This window comes from Paramormyrops kingsleyae, chromosome 12 (genome assembly GCF_048594095.1).
Source record: "Paramormyrops kingsleyae isolate MSU_618 chromosome 12, PKINGS_0.4, whole genome shotgun sequence".
Taxonomy (NCBI): domain Eukaryota; kingdom Metazoa; phylum Chordata; class Actinopteri; order Osteoglossiformes; family Mormyridae; genus Paramormyrops; species Paramormyrops kingsleyae.
This window is the reverse complement of record NC_132808.1, coordinates 25,707,831-25,727,848: the sequence shown is the minus strand read 5'-3', so window position 1 is coordinate 25,727,848 and position 20,018 is coordinate 25,707,831. Positions and strand designations below refer to the sequence as shown.

Sequence of the window (20,018 nt, the reverse complement as noted above, 5' to 3'; positions counted from 1 at the left end):
GAGGTTTATGGATGATGGGACACACAGAGGTTTATGGATGATGGGACACACAGAGGTTTATGGATGATGGGACAGACAGAGGTTTATGGATGATGGGACAGACAGAGGTTTATGGATGATGGGACACACAGAGGTTTATGGATGATGGGACAGACAGAGGTTTATGGGTGATGGGACACACAGAGGTTTATGGGTGATGGGACACACAGAGGTTTATGGGTGATGGGACACACAGAGGTTTATGGATGATGGGACAGACAGAGGTTTATGGATGATGGGACAGACAGAGGTTTATGGGTGATGGGACAGACAGAGGTTTATGGGTGAAGGGACACACAGAGGTTTATGGGTGATGGGACACACAGAGGTTTATGGATGATGGGACACACAGAGGTTTATGGATGATGGGACAGACAGAGGTTTATGGATGAAGGGACAGACAGAGGTTTACGGACAGGACATTCAGGCCTCTTCAGGCACAATTTAGGTTTTTGTTTCGGAGTCACTAAGCCTCACCATCCACTCTTTGAATTATAGCTGAAAATATTCTGTTTGTTGTATGGTTTAGTCTTCTGTTTTCTTTCGAAATGCTTGTTCTGCAGTTCTGGCAGTTTTCTGTTAGATGTTCCTCTGTTTAACAGCCATTTTGATGAACTGACCACCACAATATTAAGGAAATAACCATAGAGTTGGGTCCAGTTTTTGCAAGAGGATAAATTATGATAAAGAAAAATAATAAAATGCCATAATTTGTTAGGCAGGTGCAGGTTAAAGGTGCAGCTGACCTTCTTATAGGCAAAATTGACCTTCTTCTAGGCAAAGTTGACCTTCTTATAGGTAAACCAGTGTATCTGGATGATATTTATTTTCCTACCTCTGTTTCCTAGGTGATCAATGCTGCTCTTACACTGGCCGCTCGGCCTCAGAGCAAAGTCGCCCAGGATAATATGGATGTCTTCAAAGATCAGTGGGAGAAGCAGGTCCGGGTGTTGACTGAAGCTGTGGATGACATCACCTCCGTTGATGACTTCCTGTCTGTCTCAGGTAGCTTCTGCTGAGTATGTGCTTCAGCAGTATGTGAAGGTTCATGCACCACAAACTTAAGGAATTCATTTCATCATCTGTCCTACACTCTGAGCTGCTGTGGACGTACTTGGGCTTTTGGTATGCTGAAAGCATGGAAATTTTTGTTCATTGAGGATGGTGATGGTGATGATGATGATGATGATGATGATGACGACAATCATGAAGACACAGTCTGATCCCCCCCCTTTTCCTTCAGAGAACCACATCCTGGAGGACGTGAATAAATGCGTCATTGCGCTACAGGAGGGCGACGTGGACACATTGGATCGGACTGCAGGCGCTATCCGAGGCCGGGCTGCCCGCGTTGTGCATATAATCAATGCCGAGATGGAGAACTATGAATCAGGCATTTACACGGAGCGTGTTCTGGACTCCCTCAAGATCCTCTCAGAGACCGGTAAGCACACGGCACTGGGCATCCCTTTAAATGATCTGCTGATAACCTCTATTACCAGCCAGGATCCTCTCAGAGACCAGTAAACACATGGCACTGGGCGTCCTTTTAAATGATCTCCTGATAACCTCTATTACCAATCAGGATCCTCTCTGAGGCCAGTAAACACACGGCACTGGGCGTCCCTTTAAATGATCTGCTGATAACCTCTATTACCAACCAGGATCCTCTCAGAGAACAGTAAACACACGGCACTGGGCGTCCCTTTAAATGATCTGCTGATAACCTCTATTACCAACCAGGATCCTCTCAGAGACCAGTAAACACACGGCACTGGGCGTCCCTTTAAATGATCTGCTGATAACCTCTATTACCAACCAGGATCCTCTCAGAGACCATTATTTATTTAGTTTATGTCTGGAGTGCTTTCATGGTGTTGGTTGCTCTGGTAGGTGGGTGGAATAGTTGGTAAGTGAGAAAGTAAGTAGATAAATATATATTTTTTTGCCCAGGGGAAAATCCCTTTGCTGCTCATCCTCCTGAGTGCAGATTTCTAATCTAAGTTATGTTTGTTCCAAGGAGAGAGAGGCTGTGTATTCTTGAGAAAGGTACCGGCTTGTAGTCTGCTTATTGCGATTCACCCAATTGACATTTTTAGCTATTCTAAATGAATTAGCCAAGTTAAGTCATATGACTGATGTAAGCAATGGATTTAAATGCATAAGAACAAAGTCCACTGGCTACCTTGAAGCTGTAGCCTGTGGGCTGCTCTTCATGGTTACTGTGGTAACTGGAGGGGTGGGCAATTTCAACCCTTTTTCCAGACGTAAAAGAGCTTGAATTTTAAATCTAGGAGTAATATGCACAGAGTAGCTGCTTCTTCAGACTGAGAGGAGTCGGCTGAGGTGGTTTGGGCATCTTATTAGGAGGCCACCTGGATGGCTTCCAAAGGAGGTTGGAACATCTGGTTCATTGGACCATTTGGGGATCCCCTAGAGTGAGCTAGAGTCTGTGGCCATGGAGAGAGGCCTTGTCTGACCTGAGGTATTAACAGGAGAATCAGTGGGAAGATGATGGTGATGATGATGGTGATGATGATGATGATGATGATGATGATGGTGACAGTGGTGATGATGATTATGGTGATGATGATAATGGTGCTGATGATGGTGTTAGTGATGATGATGGTGGTGATCATAGTGATGATGATGGTGGTGGTGATGATATGATGGTGATGCTGCTGTTGGTGGTGGTGGTGATGCTGATGCAGGTACTGATGGTGATTATTGTGATGATGATGATGATGATGATGGAGAAGATGGTGATGTTGGTGATAATGATGATGGTGAAGATGGTAGTTATGATGATGATGATGATAATGGAGATGCTGCTGTGATGGTGGTGATGCTACTGCTGATGATGCAGCTGCTGCTAATGATGGTGGTGATGCTGATGATGGTGAAGATGGTGATGATGATGTTGATGATATTGAAGATGGTCATGGTGGTGGTGGTGATGATGATGTGATGATGATAATGGTGATGATGATGATGATGGCTTATGATGATGATTGTGATAAAGATGATGAGTGACATCATGAATAAGTTTAGGAAAAACCAGCTGCCTGGCCTGACCACGTTGTGCTATCACTGGCTATGACTAGTTTTCCTGCCTGAAGTCCTGCCCATATGCACACATATGCAGCTGACATCACACACCTTGTACCATGTGATCACAGCCAAGCAGACACTTACACATAATGACAGATGAACGTCACTGACATCCTAAAGGCTGTTCCAATGTCTTCACTAATATGTTTCAATGGTGGAATTTGTTCCTCACTGAGGGAAGTGGTGCTAATGTGATGGCCCCAGGTGTGTATGACACTTAGGACATGCAGAGTGTCGCCAGCGCAGCCCAGTGACACCCATCAGGCAGGCCCATAGTTGTCCCTGATATCTACCCCATTGTGCCCAGACAAGGTGAAGCAACTGATTGGCACATTGAGGCCTCATTAGTGTGAAAAGGTGTGCAAGCCATTTTCCAAAGGTGCGTTGACGTGTGGGGTGGGGACAGAGCTCACCCTGAATGACACCTGCCAACTCTCTCTCCGTCCCCTGTGATCCAGTCATGCCCCGTTTTGCTGAACAAGTTGAGGTTGCGATTGAAGCACTGAGCACGACCCCCTCGCAGACCTTTGAGGAGAATGAGTTCATCGACGCTTCCCGCCTTGTGTACGACGGCGTTCGTGACATCAGGAAGGCGGTCCTCATGATCAGGGTATGTCTTACAGCGTCAGCCATTCACCTTTCTGCTGTTATCCAGCCTACTTCTGCTCTACAGAATGACTCACAGTAAAACACGTAATTTCCATGATATATTTATGCATTAACTTAGCATTCAAGAGCGCACATCCTCTTTTTACTTCAGCAATTCAGCCTGGACCGCTGGAGTTAGTGAGAAATGCTCAGATGTTAACTGGAGGCTTTCCTGTGTCTCCGAGGCTTTCCTGTGACAGATGGGTCCAATGCCTCTTTTGCAGCAACATACACAATTTATGAAACATTAATATTTTGGAAGTGCTCCGAGTGTGGCTACAAGAGCAAATTATGGGAAATGAGCTGCTGCTGGTGAATAATGTAAAACGTGGCTTTGATGTTCCTTTGACCATCTCAGCTCAGCTTTTTTCTCCATATGTCTTGGGCTGAGCTACAGGCCTTCATTCTGCTCTGATTGTTTTTTAATTCATTCTTGAATACATCTTAAAAATAGTACTGCAGAATAAACTATGCTTACAAATTCTGTGTTATTTACTGCACGCATTGATGCAGCTCATTTCAATCTAATTTGGAATGATTCTGAATGAGTTGTTTCTGGGTCTCGTAGCTAAACCATTATGAATGTTTAACAGTAGAGAAATAAACACTATTTAGCTTTAGGCCCAGAGATGGACCAGCCTTGGCACATGAATACATTATGACATCATAATGAGCACAATAAGAAGTTGTTCATGTTTCCAGCTGCCGCTTTTTAAATTAATTCCCAACTCTTTGATATTTTGTGCCTTTCTATTAATGATATTGAAAGGCATGTTAAATTCAAGATCCAAGAGGTTTATTCGTCACGTACACAGTTGTACACATACAACATGTAGTGAAATGTAACCCTGGTCACTCCGAGTAGCTGTGCATAAGAGAATAGTAAAATATATAAAAAATAACAATATATAATAAAAAAATATATGAAATATGTACATAATCTAACATAAGTGATAAAGTAAAAGTGATTGTGTTGTGCTATATAAGCACAATGTGCAAGAGACCTGAGAAATGTACCGACAATTTGAACAGTAGGAACTGATGTAAGCAGTACTCAGGGGATTATGGGGACTTGTACACAGTGTGCAGAGAGTGATGTCAATGTTACAGTGACTGAAGAGCCACTGTAGAGTCCGGTGGGAGACCGAGGGGCACTGAGACTCGACCCGGGTTAGGAGCCGTACTGGGGAGTGTTACAGTGACTAAAGAGTCACTGTAGAGTCCGGTGGGAGACCGAGGGCCACTGAGACTCGGCCTGGGTTAGGAGCCATACTGGGGAGTGTTACAGTGACTGAAGAGTCACTGTAGAGTCCGGTGGGAGACCAAGGGCCACTGAGACTCGACCTGGGTTAGGAGCCATACTGGGGAGTGTTACAGTGACTGAAGTGCCACTGTAGGGTCCGGTGGGAGACCAAGGGGCACTGAGACTCGGCCTGGGTTAGGAGCCGTACTAGGGAGTGTTACAGTGACTGAAGAGCCACTGTAGAGTCCGGTGGGAGACCAAGGGCCACTGAGACTCGACCTGGGTTAGGAGCCATACTGGGGAGTGTTACAGTGACTGAAGAGCCAGAGTCCGGTTGGAGACCGAGGGGCACTGAGACTTGGCCTGGGTTAGGAGCCGTACTGGGGAGTGTTACAGTGACTAAAGAGTCACTGTAGAGTCCGGTGGGAGACCGAGGGCCACTGAGACTCGGCCTGGGTTAGGAGCCATACTGGGGAGTGTTAAAGTGACTGAAGAGTCACTGTAGAGTCCGGTGGGAGACCGAGGGCCACTGAGACTCGGCCTGGGTTAGGAGCCGTACTGGGGAGTGTTACAGTGACTAAAGAGTCACTGTAGAGTCCGGTGGGAGACCACGGGCCACTGAGACTCGACCTGGGTTAGGAGCCGTACTGGGGCAGACTTGTTGTTTTTGGGACTCCAATCAAAAAGTCACTTTGGGGCCCCTGCATCCCCTCAAAGGTTGCAAAACATAAAATAAATAACTAGTGAATAAAGTAAGAAGATGGTATCTAGCTATCCGGCTAACATAACATGTTGCTTCAACATCTTCTAAATAGGGAATTTTTTTATATTAACTGTAGTGTCTGTTTGTGGGCAAGAGGGGGCCCCAAAACTCAGGCCCCACACAAATTCATTCACTCAGATGTGCCCTTTGTTAACGTTGCTGATAACATGCAGGAGTATATTAAGAAGACTCTCCTTTGGAATTCTTACTGTTACAGCAGAGGTCATCTGTTGCAGCACCAGACACTGCTCTGTCTCAGAACCCGCACCTCGAGGCAGATGCTCTGCAGTTACACCTGGACTCCAGCTGACGGAGCATCACAGGGCTAATGTGTGACTGTCCGTCTTTATGTATCCCTGCTGGCCAGACACCAGAGGAGCTGGAGGACGACTCCGACTTCGAGCAGGAGGACTATGATGCTCGCAGCCGCACCAGCGTGCAGACGGAGGATGACCAGCTCATCGCTGGGCAGAGCGCCAGAGTGAGTGCTGCACACTCACAGGCTGGGACTCAGACCCCAAGCCTGACCCTGTGGCCCTGGGCAGGATGAGTGGCCGGTGGATGGATGGATGGATGGATGGATTATTCAGGGTTAGGGATTATGTTCATTAAAAAATTACAAATATGTGGTTCTTATCATTCAGATTATTATAATCTCTTTCATGTTTTCTACTATCATCATGTTTAAATTTGTATGAGATACAAGATGCCATTTCTGAAGAAACACTGCAAACAGGGCTGGACAGCATATGGAGAAAACTAATATTCTGTTAAAATGGGAAATGGTAGGAAATTTACAGTGCAAATAATACATTTTACAGCCAGTGTGATGTCTGCAGAAACATTGTCTAATGTTTAAAATATGTTGTCATGCAACAAATCATGCATCTACAAAAGAACAGTGTGTGGAGTGATTATAACTTGGTGAGACTCCAGACTAGTAAAGGCTTAGTTAACATGTTAAAGCTGCTATAGTGTATCATTACTCACTCATCATACTTACATAATTACAGAGGTAATATGCACACATGTATCTGCAGATGTTCATAATCCACTTGTGATATGATTATGCAGAGGAAAGCAATGCAACACACAGCCGTTTAATAATACATGCCTTCATATATTTTAATAAATGCCTACAGTCCTAGTAACTGCAATACATAATTCATTATGGTCCAGGTTGTCCCCAGATCAAAACATCTATTACTAAACAAAATAAAGAGGAAAAAAGTATTTGTATACCTTATATACAGACGTGGACAAATTTGTATCCTTCCAAAAAAAAACAAGCTTTCTGACACTGGGCAGTATGTTTCGCTCCAGGATGCCTCGTTAGTCTTGAGACTTCATTGAGCCCTGAAGAGATTCATGGTTCCTCATGCCAGATGCAGCAAAGCAGCCCCAAAACAAAACCGAGCCCCTCCATGTTTCACAGTAGGTGTGGTGATCTTTTCATTCAAAGCTTCATTTTTTCCTTCTATAAACATAGAGCTGATGTGATTTGTCAAAAAGCTCCAGTTTTGTCTCATCAGTCGAAAGGACATTCTCCCTGAAACTTTGGGGCTTGTCAACATGCATTTTGGCAAATTCCACTCTGGTTTTTTTATGTTTTCTGTCAATAGTGGCGACCCTCCTGGGTCTTCTTATTGTTCAAAATGCAACGGATGGTGAGATCAGAAAGTGACATACCTTGACCTTGGAGCTCAGCTTGAATGGTTTGATGGTTTCCTTGGTTTCTACCATCCACATTATTCTTCTGATCAACCTGGGGTTGCATTTCCTCTTGCGTCCACGTCTTGGGAGGTTGGCTACAGTACCATGAACCTTATGCTTTTTAATAATATTGATATCTGTGGTCACAGGAACATGAAGCTGCTTGGAGATGGTCTTATAGCCTTTCCCTTTAACATGGTTATCTATAATCTTCTTTCTGAGCTCCTCAGACAACTCTCTCCTTTGCTTTCTCTGGTCCATGTTCAGTGTGGTGCACACAATGATACCAAACGACACAGTAGCATGTTCTTTCCCTTTAAATAGGCTGAAGGGCCGATGAAAAGCTTGAAGGCACCTGTGATACAAATTATGGTTAAACTGTTAGTTTGAAACATGACTATAATGTAAGGATAAATAGTCTCTTTAGTGGTACCAACAAATCTGTTTCATACTATTTTAGCATATCTTTGTAAAATAAACAACAAATCATTTATTTTCACAGTTTTATTGGTTTACTCTGTCACATACTAAAGGCATGCAGGTGTACATTAGACAATTGCTTAAGAATGACTTTGAATGAAGCATGATTTGAATAAGCTGAAAAGGGAACCAAACAAATTTGTCCACGTCTGTAAATTCTATCACATTGAATCTCTGTCATTCGTTAGATTTTGATAATAAGGGGTAATCGGCAGAAAGCAAACAGTGACATATCTCGCTAAACCACAAAACACAGCTGTGTTCCTCAAACCTGCTGGTCAAGTCAATCTGTGAACTCTTTGGGATGTTGTTTTGGAGAAATTGCCACCATTCTGATTCTGACCTATTTCATCCGGTCCCCTTCCTGTCCAATCCCAACCGTCCATCTCAGGCCATCATGGCTCAGCTACCACAGGAGGAGAAGGCAAAGATCGCTGAGCAGGTGGAGAGCTTCCGTCAGGAGAAGTGCAAGCTGGACGCCGAGGTGGCCAAGTGGGATGATAATGGAAATGACATAATTGTGCTGGCCAAGCAGATGTGCATGATAATGATGGAGATGACGGATTTCACCAGGTGCGTGGGACTGGACAACTCAGACATGAATAAGTGGATGCGCTGCTATTACAACGAGCAGCTGATTCATAGATCAGGCCAACAGGCCATAATTTGGCACAATAGGAAAACTATTTTCCTTCCGAACTTAAAAGTATTTATAAACTTTGGTCACTCTGCAGAACAATAATTTGTTCATAATTGGTCTGAAAAATCTCATTCGCTTTACATTTTGCTTGGTCACAGAGGCAAAGGCCCACTGAAGAATTCCTCAGATGTGATTAATGCTGCGAAAAAGATCGCAGAAGCAGGATCCAGGATGGACAAGCTGGCCCGAGCTGTGGCAGACCAGGTAGCCTAAATCAGCTCATGCTGAATATCTTTGCTCTAAACAATGCATATAAAATTATAATAATTGTAGATCAGAACAGGCCTTGGTAACCGTAGACGAATGCAAAAATGAAAGGGTTCTGAGTGGTGGGTAAACCACGCATGCAGACACACGAACATCCACATGTGTGCACAGAAAGATACAAACACGCACGCCCAGATACACATGTATCCACACACAGATGCATGCAGACACAGATGCATGCAGACACAGATGCATGCAGACACAGATGCATGCAGACACAGATGCATGCAGACAAGGATATGAACATGCACTTACAGATACATGTATACACTGATATGCACATTCAGACACAGATGCAAACATGCAAATACATTTAGTAGTCCACAATGTACACTGTATTTTTTAAGTATATAGACCATAAACCCAAAACCAAAGGTTATCATATTTATAATAATTACTTTGTGAAAAAGTTATTTTGAGTATTTATTACAGCTTTTCTTGGTTGCTAAAATGCATTTCTTGAAATCATGCCTGAATTTTCCAAAACTCTAAACACACACATAACTGCACACTCACCTCCAAAATCTTGCAAGTCAAAACCAAATTCTCCATTCAAAACCACGTTATCTTGCGGAAAAACCAAACTTTGCTTTCAGGCATAACACAAAAGCCCACAAAAACACATACACTGCAACACATTCTTACCCACTGGTGAGATCAGTTCAAAACACTACTGTAAAAACCTGCAAATAGTCATGTTGCTTAAGGTTCTGCTATTTAAAAACCAGTTTACATGATGAACACCATAAAAGACACAACAGGCAAAAAAGTGATCTGGTGATCTGGGAAAAAAGTGGCAGGATGATGTGAGGAAAAAAGTAGAGGGGGTGGTCTGAGAAAAAAAGTGATGGGGTGGTCTGAGAAAAAAGTGATGGAGTGGTTTGAGAAAAAAGCGATGGGGTGGTCTGAGAAAAAAGTGACTGGATGGACTGAGAACAAAAGTGATTGGGTGGTTTGAGAAAAAAGTGATGGAGTGGTCTGAGAAAAAAATGATGGGGTGGTCTGAGAAAAAAGTGATGGGGTGGTCTGAGAAAAAAGTGGCGGAATGATGTGAGAAAAAAAGTAGCAGAATGATGTGGGAGGAAAAGTGACAGGATGATGTGGGAAAAATGTGACGGGGTGGTCAGAAAAAAGCGATGGGGTGGTCTGGGAAAAAAGTTACAGGAAGGTTTGAGAACAAAAGCGAAGGGGTGGTGTGAAGTATCCTCCGTGATTCAGCAACTTAGCAGGGATATTGTCAATGCATCTGGGATTGGTGAAGCTCTTTCTGATGCTTCTGCCGAAGCAGTTGCCCTTACCCTGTCACTGTAAGCAGTAGCCCTTACCCTGTCACTGGAAGCAGTAGCCCTTACCCTGTCACTGGAAGCAGTTGCCCTTTACCCTGTCACTGTAAGCAGTTGCCCTTACCCTGTCACTGTAAGCAGTTGCCCTTTACCCTGTCACTGTAAGCAGTAGCCCTTACCCTGTCACTGTAAGCAGTAGCCCTTACCCTGTCACTGGAAGCAGTTGCCCTTTACCCTGTCACTGTAAGCAGTTGCCCTTACCCTGTCACTGGAAGCAGTTGCCCTTTACCCTGTCACTGTAAGCAGTTGCCCTTACCCTAGCTGTCACTGTGCTCACTGTAAAGACATGCTCAATGTCCCATGCTCTCCTCACCACTACAAATGCCACCTTGTCTTCCAGTGTCCTGATTCAGCCTGCAAGCAGGATCTTCTTGCCTATCTTCAGAGAATTGCTCTCTACTGCCATCAGCTGAACATCTGCAGCAAGGTGAAAGCAGAGGTGCAGAACCTTGGAGGGGAGCTCATTGTCTCGGGGGTGAGTCATCACTGTTACACGATGGCAATGGTACCGTGATGTATATGCAGATCGATGCAGCATTACAAGATGGACGGCACTGCCTCATTTCCTGTGTCTCATCTGATGAAATAAACGAATAAGTTCCAGGAATAGATGGCTGTCACCTGAAATCTGTGCTGCCTTTGTTATAGCACCGAATCATGGATGTATCCTAGCAACATGCATCAAAATAGGTGCTGCTTTAAATAAATGTGGACAGTGTTAGTTATTCTCTTACATACCTGTGCCTGCTTACTCGTGCCCTGCAAAAAGTCCTTCAAACACAGGGGGATCTTTCTGGTTCTGCTATATTGTTGGGAATTTGGAATTCCTCTAAAGATGGTCAAAAATGCTATATGGATTGTTTTCTTACTAGGAAAATGAGTCGATATAATGAATAAGCAATGACCATGTGTTCCAGTGTTACACAGCGATTTCAGGCTTTGTTCTGTACACCCTCAGTGGCTGACGTGGGTAACTGCACTCCGGTCATCTTCATTCACTCCGGCAGAGACATGATATCTGATTCACAGGTGTTGCAGCTTAAGGAAACACACAGAGGGCTTCTCTGCTCACTAGTAGGTCTTTATTAAACCGGGAGGCAGCTATAAATCATTTAACCTGAATAAAATTGACAATGACAAAATGACATCAGCAAGACATTGCTTAGATTTGACTTTCTGTAACTGAATAGAAAAGCTCAGCAAAAGAGCTAAGAGTAACTATTAATGTAGGCAAATGGAAGACCTCAGGGTATCCGGTACTGATGTGTTTAACAACATGTTATTATACCTAAACACATTCAAGGACACACACTGGACTCAATTATCAGTAACAGTGTGAATATCTAGAATAGTATGGTTAGGGACCTCCCTCTCTCTCACCATTTAAGAGTCACTTACCTGACTTCCTGCACAGAAGGCTTGAGTAGTATTGCTGATCTGAGACACCCCCCCTCCCCCTTTACTCAGTTTATCATTGCCAGTTCATTTGTTCATTAGCCACCCCTGCAAATGAATAAATTAATGAGCAATCTAATTTGGCAATTCCATCCTGTGCTGTAGCATCATTCTTTAAATCGGAAATGTTTAGAGCGAGGTGGAAACTGTGTGAGCCACACACTGTCTAGGTAATATGGGAAAATCTCCTTTCAGAACGTTTATATCCCAAATGATTTCATTTCACTATCCAATCCAAATGAATTCCAATAAACATTTTAAAAATTAATTGTACAGCCGTAAACATTCAAAAAAGAGAACATAGCAATGAGCCATGTTTCTGGTACAACATCACAACAAATTACTGTACTTAGAAATGCGGAAATTTACTTACACGAAGACTGAGCTAAAATATGTTCAAAGTTATATACAAAGTAGGAAGAAAAAATATCAAATATTATCTATGTTTTATACAATAATTAAGATTAAAAAAATATAAGAAACAGCTAAGATGTATGGTGATGTGGTCCAAATGTTTCAACAGGCTTCCTTCAGGAGAATGCAGGTTCAGCAAATGCTAGGATCATGTTAGGAAATCTGTGCATTATTAGTTTATTTATTTATTATTATTAGTTTTCATGAATAATATTAGTTTTCATTATTATAATTATTAGTTGTATTATTCACTTCCTTTAGCAAAACGTTAGCAGCATACGAATTCCTACGTGAAACATTACAATCTGTCGAAATACCACCCGTAACAAATTATCTTGTACTACAAAATGTGATGGTTTTTTACAACCATAGACATTATTTTTGCTGATTTTCTGAAATCCCATTCACTTTCTTAATAGGAATTTTTGCAGAAGGATGGATGTTGCGGAAGATTTTCTCAGATGAAGGAATGTTCTAAAATGCTACCAAACTGCCTACAAAATAACACCAGACTTGTGTTCTCAATTGCAGCTACATAACTATGTAAAGCAAGACAGTGCTTTCTTTCAACCATTATTAATAGAATCGTCAATAATACTTGGCTCCATTGTTGATAAATGAACCAATCCCCCAAAGCAACTAGTCTATGAGCTCACATCTGCTAAAAATGCAATGACCTTATGTCCTTTTTCCAGTAAGATTTAAAACATAAGATTATTCATTAGTACCGTAGTGAAAAACACTGATTTGATCTTCACACCTCCATACGAACACAGTATACATATTATGTCAGTTTAGCATTCTTAATTGGGAACTCGTGGAAGTCTAATAGGGCATCTCACATCTACTACATGTTGCCTTGATATTCTGCCAGCCTGTTTTTTAAAATGTCTTCACCTCTCTAGAGCAAGACGTGCTGCTAGTTGTAAATACCTCACTGTTGTCAGGCGTTTTCCCAAAATCTTTAAAAGCTGCAGTTATTAAACCTCTTTTTTAAAAAAAAAAAATGCAATCTAGATTCCTCCCTTCTGAACAATTACAGGGCTGTTTTTAATCTTCCTTTCATTGGCAAGATTACTGAAAAAGCTTCTTACAATCAGCTTAGTTTTTAGAATGTAATTTTTGATGATTTCCATACAGGGACCATGGAGAAACGTTGTTTCATCACTCTTTGTACATGTATGAAGCTGCCGATGACAACAAAGTAACCTTGAACCTTGAATCAAACCAAGTTTTATCTGTATAAGTCCTATTTGGAAGGAAGGGCCTATTTTGTTATGTTGGATAATTATGAAAAGAATTGGAGAGATATTTCATGTGGGTCCCACATGTATCAATTTTCGCACCTCCTCTATTTAACCTTTGGGTCCAAAATCGCACATCATAATTATGCTGAATGCACCTAGAAGAGCTCAAATTAACTTACTGTGGCTGAGTAGAAGAGCTCAGAGTAACTGTTACTGTAGCTAAATAGAAGAGCTCAGAGTAATTTACTGTGGCTGAATAGAAGAGGTCAGAGTAACTTACCGTGGCTGAATAGAAGAGCTCAGAGTAACTTACTGTGGCTGAATAGCAGAGCTCGGAGTAACTTACTGTAGCTGAATAGAAGAGCTTGGAGTACCTTACTGTGGCTCAATAGAAGAGCTCGGAGTACCTTACTGTGGCTGAATAGAAGAGCTCAGAGTAATTTACTGTGGCTGAATAGAAGAGCTCAGAGTAACTGTTACTGTAGCTGAATAGAAGAGCTCAGAGTAACTGTTACTGTAGCTAAATAGAAGAGCTCAGAGTAACTTACTGTAGCTGAATAGAAGAGCTTGGAGTACCTTACTGTGGCTGAATAGAAGAACATTGTATTTCTTTAAATCAAGTAAAAAATAAAACAAATATTGACTACTGTATATTTTTCAATGTTGTATATAGCATAGTATAGGCAAGAGCAGCCTCTTGTTCCCTGTCAAGCTAACTAAAGGCCCAGAGGGAATCACATGATGAAAAGGGGGCAAGAGGGCTACAGGTCAAAGACAAACCCCCCCTTAAATCATGCAAGTCATCCAGCAATGAAACTGCTGAGTAACTTAAAATACATTAAAATGTGATTTTCAGCAAAAACATCCAGGCAGAAATAATGATATAGTTACAATTAAGGTTCAACTGAAGTCAGTGTGGAAGAAAGTCAGTGTTTTATTAAAAGCAAAGCCTCTCGGCATGATGATAAACCTGACTGTCATAAAGGCGCATTTCCCCAGCAGTCTGTGACGGGAGCAGAACGTCCTCCCCAGCATCCCTCAAGACGTGCTTAGAGAGAAACATCTAATCATTAGACGCTTTCACCCCAAACACAAACATTTTATACAAATATTTTATACTATAGCAGGTCTAAAAATATTGCATTTCTAAAATAAAACAAAGATGATTAATTTATTTTTACATTTCATTTGGCCTTTTACGGTTAATGCTGTAATTGCTGCCACACTGTCTCAGAGATCATTCAGGGTTTCCATGGCCGTCTAAGGCTGTACGTAATGCCATCAAAGCACTTGCATCTGAGTTTCTCTTTAGACCATTGCGACAGATGTGCGGCTGTATCACTGTCGGGTTTGTATCCTCACTGCACTGGAGTGAAGCATCCTTCTGCTCTTATTTACACTCGGTGTAGAGGTCAGTCTGTCCCACCAGAAGCTCATTAAACCAGCACCGTGTCTCTGAATGTGACCCCAGAAATGGCTTCTTCCACAAAATCCTCACTAGAGGGACCACAGAGGGGTACGGACACCACACAGTAGTGGCAGATTCACATGCACAGATGTACCGCTCAATGTTAATTTTTGTGGCACAATAATTTTTTTTCAAAAGGGAGGTATGATTTGTAGCTTAGTCAGAAATAATTTTCATTTTGGCCTTTCGAAATGTGTAGTATGAATGCATGCATGCAGTCTTGTTTTGTTTGAACAGGAATTTAACAAGCTAATATAAATATTCAGAAAATGCTGATTCGTTTTAGCTACCAACATTACCTAGTTGTGTTTTCCTGCTTTGCACTGTGTATGGCCTTAACATTAGCTGTATGTCATTCTGTGTGCCTTCATTAAAGAATGTGTTCATAATGTCACTTATGTGAAGGATAATGAGCACCGAGAGGAAAAGGCATCGGCACGCAGAAGGCTGACATGTTACTTCTCTTCCTCTCCAAGCTGGACAGCGCCACGTCCCTCATCCAGGCCGCCAAAAACCTGATGAATGCCGTCGTTCTCACTGTGAAGGCATCGTACGTGGCTTCCACCAAGTACCAGAAGGTTTATGGAACAGCTGCTGTCAACTCACCCGTGGTCTCCTGGCGCATGAAAGCTCCGGAGAAGAAGCCTCTGGTGAAGAGGGAGAAGCCTGAAGAGTGCCAGACCCGGGTGCGACGCGGCTCTCAGAAGAAGCACATCTCGCCCGTTCAGGCGCTGAGCGAGTTCAAGGCCATGGACTCCTTCTAAGCGCAAAGACGAATGAAAAGGCAAAACGATAGCATTTTTGTTTTTCTTTTTTAATCATTTTGATGACCCATATAATTATTTCTCTTATTACTGTTATTTATTCTAAATAACCCTTTGCAGATTGTCTTTATTACTGTGAAAAGACAAACTTCCTTTTTCCTTCCTCACAAGGTGAGATCTTTGTTTTATCTCAGCCAAACTGACCCATAACAATGACGTTGTCGTCCTTACTGCTCTTTCTGGTGGATGAACATGCATATCAAAATTTGCCTTGCCCGACACACCAGTCTAACAATACTCCATAAAGTTGAATGAAAAAGATGCCGGTTTGTTACTAACCTCGAAACATCAGGACATTCCCGTCCTGACAGTATCATGCGTGTGTTCCATGTTTCTAACACCATGTTGTCTTCTTACATCGTCACTGTCTGACATCATATTGTTACGTTTCTTAAAGCAATTGTAACACTGCTAGACTGTACAGGCTACCGAGTATTACTGACGGCCTGGAAAAGGGCATAGATTGACTCGCTTTGAGACAGCAGGCGGCCCTGGCTACTGTATCTTTACAGTGACAATTTAATATGAAGTCCACAGTCTGGCTGCTGAATGATTTGGTGCTCTTTTATGCATTCTGGATTCAAGGTCACCTTTATGTTTCATTAACTGAACCTGCATCTCAGCCCTTGTGTATGAATGAATAAAAAAAGCTAATGTTGAACATGCGACTCCGAGTCAGAATCTGTTACCAGAGACGTGAGACGCGCTTGAAGTTCCTTCCTGGATATAGAGCTGTCTCTGCAGACAGCTCAGACATCAAAGAGTCATGAAACGTGGCTCCGGCTGTGCTGAGAAGCGTACCTATAACAGCATTTACAAAGCAGGCCCTTAAGTGTTGGTTTTTCATAGTTATTGGAATAATTCTCATTGTGGAATGAATTCCATGATTCTCATAATGGAATGAATTCTAAGGAAAGATTCAATGAACAAGCAAAAATTGCTGTTCAGAGATCTTTGTGTAACTGGATTGGTAAAAAGCTTTATTCGACATAAGTAACCTATGTAACTGTACCACACACCCTGACAAAGGTTCATAGAGAGCATGGGATGACAGTACAGGACGGAATAGCAATGTTAGCGATAGAAAGTTTAGAGGCTTGTAATATCGGTGGGAATGACATCATGCATTCAGGTGATCTACCCAATGGAGGCGGAAAAAAAAAGTACTATACAAAGAATAGGGTTGATCTTTACTTAGACGACCCTCATGCAGAATTCCTCCAGCCTGAACCAGTGCCTGAAACAAACAGGATTCAAGACCTGCAAGAGGTTGAGCAGCAACTGAAGGTTTAGCTTCTTAGAATGCATGAGCGTGAGAAGGAACTGACAGAGCAAGTCAGTAACTATATCAGTGGGATGTCGACGCTGAAAGAGAACTGCCAGGACATGTACTGGAATGTACAGTTCAAAGCAGTTACCACTGCATGTGTCGTGGTACTGCTGCTGGGTGTGGCCTTGATGGGCTATCTCAGGTTCCCAAGGGAACAGCGGAAAAGGGACCTTGGATATGTGGAGAGGAAAGTGTGCATGACACAGAGTAGGGTGTAGGTTATGGAGACGGACAACCACACCGCTACGACCTCCACTATCCGCCCCTTGTGTGTCGATCACTGATCAGTGTAATGCTGGTACTGTGCTCTGGGTAAACCTTTCACTGATATCACACTGAGGCTCAAGGTTTAAGGGGAGATTATGTAAGGAAAAGCAGTAAAGATGCCCCAAGGTTCTTGGTTGATCACTTGGATACAGACAGTATTAGCAATTACAGTATGATCATGGGGGAAGTCAGGGATAGAATGGGGTTCCAGTAGGTTGATAAGGAAGTAACTGAATTACAATGATCAGAAAGTCTCCATCCTGTCCTGCCCCATCCCTGCCCCAGGCTCCTCACAGGCCAGGAGGTTCACTCACAACACCTACACACAGGACCTTGTTGGGGAGGGTCTTTTGGGGTATAAAGGGGGGTGAAGAACTGCCCTTAATTTGTATTTGAGCTGCCTTTCAATACCTGGTGTGTGTCTACACTGTATTACATTATATTATTGTTTACTGTTCGATAAACCACCATTTTTCTGAAACTGCGGAGACTCTGCAAGTGGATTCCTTACAGCCTACTACCCTGAAAAGCTGCGGGACCATATAACCCGTCTCACGCAATGTGTAATCTGACTCTTACCGCCTACTGCCCTGAAAAGCTGCGGGACCATATAACCCGTCTCACGCAATGTGTAATCTGACTCTTACCGCCTACTACCCTGAAACGCTGCGGGACCATATAACCCGTCTCACGCAATGCTGACAGCTGTACCATACGAGAGCGGCCACAGGAACTTCGCTGGATCCCACCTAAGCGGCATGCTGGATTGGACGGACGGTACAGCTGTACTGTACAAGGACAGGCTAGTTTGGCACTCATATAAACAACTGTCTTCTAGGCTATTTATTCAATTTAGTACACTGATATCTGCTTCAGAATGTTTCTGTTTTTGTACATCTGATAGAAACACCAGTTAAGGGGGCTCAGGTCTTCTTCCTTTAAATAAACATTTTAAAGAGAACCTGGTAGGAGTCTGGGAGTGTTGTTAACAAGATAGAAATTATGGCTTCCGTGACCTTAATTGTAACTTAAATGATTCCTTATTAACAGGGAAATTCTCTTACATTCAAATGCTTGCGTGTTACAAATGACATAGCTGACAAGCCAGTGTTAATACTATATGCACAAAATACAGTCGATGCGTCTGGGTACACACTCTCTGTGACCTTTTAATATCTACTGTAAAACACAATTACAAGTACTGATAGCGTCAATAAATCTACTCTGTAGCCAAAGTCCTGAAAGGTTTAATTACACTTAATAAAATTTGTAGCATTATAAGTTGAATTATTATTCATACTTCATTAAAGGTATTAACTTTTCAATAGCATGTAATTTATGTAAGATCAGCAAAGTCCCACCTTCTCAGAATATTAATTATAGATGACATACAATCCGATGATCTGCATGATAATGTTCTGAAAATAAAGTTCTGAATATTCTGCATGTGTGAGTTGATTCTACTGTAGTTCCGCTACGCTGAATGCAGACCAGCCACATGTGACGCTGCGTTCAGACCTTAATCAGAGTCTTTGATCCATGTCATATGAAACTAGTCCAACCTTGGTCCTCTCTGACGGGGCTACATCATTAGACAGATCAACCTTAAGTTGCAGTGTTTTGCTGATGACACCCAGATTTATCTCGAAATGTATTCAGTCACCACCTTTGTACCTGTCCTCAATGTATCCACAGTCAAGATCTGGATGATCCATAACTTCCTCTAGGTCACCAGTTATAAAATTTATCCTAAATCCCGCTAAAAGAAAGCTGATTCAAGTTTCCTCCACAGTGATGGCAGAGCGATGTCCCTCCTACCTGCTGTTCACAACCTCTCACTTCCGCTGGGTACACCTGTTCCATTGTTATGATAATACATAATGGATGCAATAACAATAATAGTTATAATACTATTGTTGTTGTCATGGTAATGCACACATACATACATATATACATACGTGACTGTTTTAGGACGTCATTGCTGAAATGCACACATACATACACACATACATGACTGTTTTAGGATGCCTTTGGTGAAAATATAACACTGTAGTAGACAGAAAATTAGGCTGTGTGCAAAGAAAGAAAAGCACTGACTTCATCATTCCACTGCAAGTTATGCAAAAACCAAGATACAGGAAGCACTTAGCTCAATAACAATGAACAGGTAGTGACATAAAAAGCTAATGATGATAGAAGAACAATATTCAAAACCATTAATAATCTCCAGAAGGATGTATGTAAGCTGTACGTCTTTGTCCTTAATACTATCTCTTAGTGGCACATGTCATGAAACTGTCACTTTTTGTAATTCAGTAGGAAACAGCATAGAGGAGGGTGTTAAGCTTTTCACAAACAGGCCCAGGCTGCAGACACAGGAAATGCCAGGTGTCTCATCTCATTAGTCTGCTTTTGGGTCTTTAAGTTGAAATCATGTGGAAAATTAACAACGGTTGAAAATGTGAGTCATCTGAGCTCTGCCCCCCAGTTAGAAAAAAGACCATGAGCATTTTGATCATGTACAAACCTTCCAGATGCTACTTCAGTCTCATGTCTGAGGGGCGTCTTGCTGTGTGTCTACATATCGCTAACAATGTCAGATTAGCTTCACAACTTTGTCTTTCGGTCTGGGCAGGAGGTTTGGCTGCTGGGAGGAGGAGAGGTCATTTCTCAACATGGTTTGCAGGAATATATGATCATCACGCA

General features: G+C 42.4%; 1 protein-coding gene across 3 annotated transcripts in view; it reads left to right on the top strand.

Moving 5' to 3' along the window:
• LOC111859271 (catenin alpha-2-like) overlaps positions 1–16,376 on the top strand; it is a 141,232-nt gene extending 124,856 nt beyond the window's left edge. For all 3 annotated transcript variants that reach the window (XM_072697783.1, XM_072697784.1, XM_023841798.2), the window contains 8 exons: positions 888–1,044; positions 1,283–1,483; positions 3,609–3,760; positions 6,172–6,285; positions 8,389–8,570; positions 8,796–8,901; positions 10,648–10,782; positions 15,368–16,376. In XM_072697783.1, the coding sequence (XP_072553884.1) occupies positions 888–1,044; positions 1,283–1,483; positions 3,609–3,760; positions 6,172–6,285; positions 8,389–8,570; positions 8,796–8,901; positions 10,648–10,782; positions 15,368–15,655 (1,335 nt within the window). In that variant the 3' untranslated portion in view covers positions 15,656–16,376. The remainder of the gene's footprint in view (positions 1–887; positions 1,045–1,282; positions 1,484–3,608; positions 3,761–6,171; positions 6,286–8,388; positions 8,571–8,795; positions 8,902–10,647; positions 10,783–15,367) is intronic.
• The last annotated feature ends 3,642 nt before the right edge of the window (positions 16,377–20,018 follow it).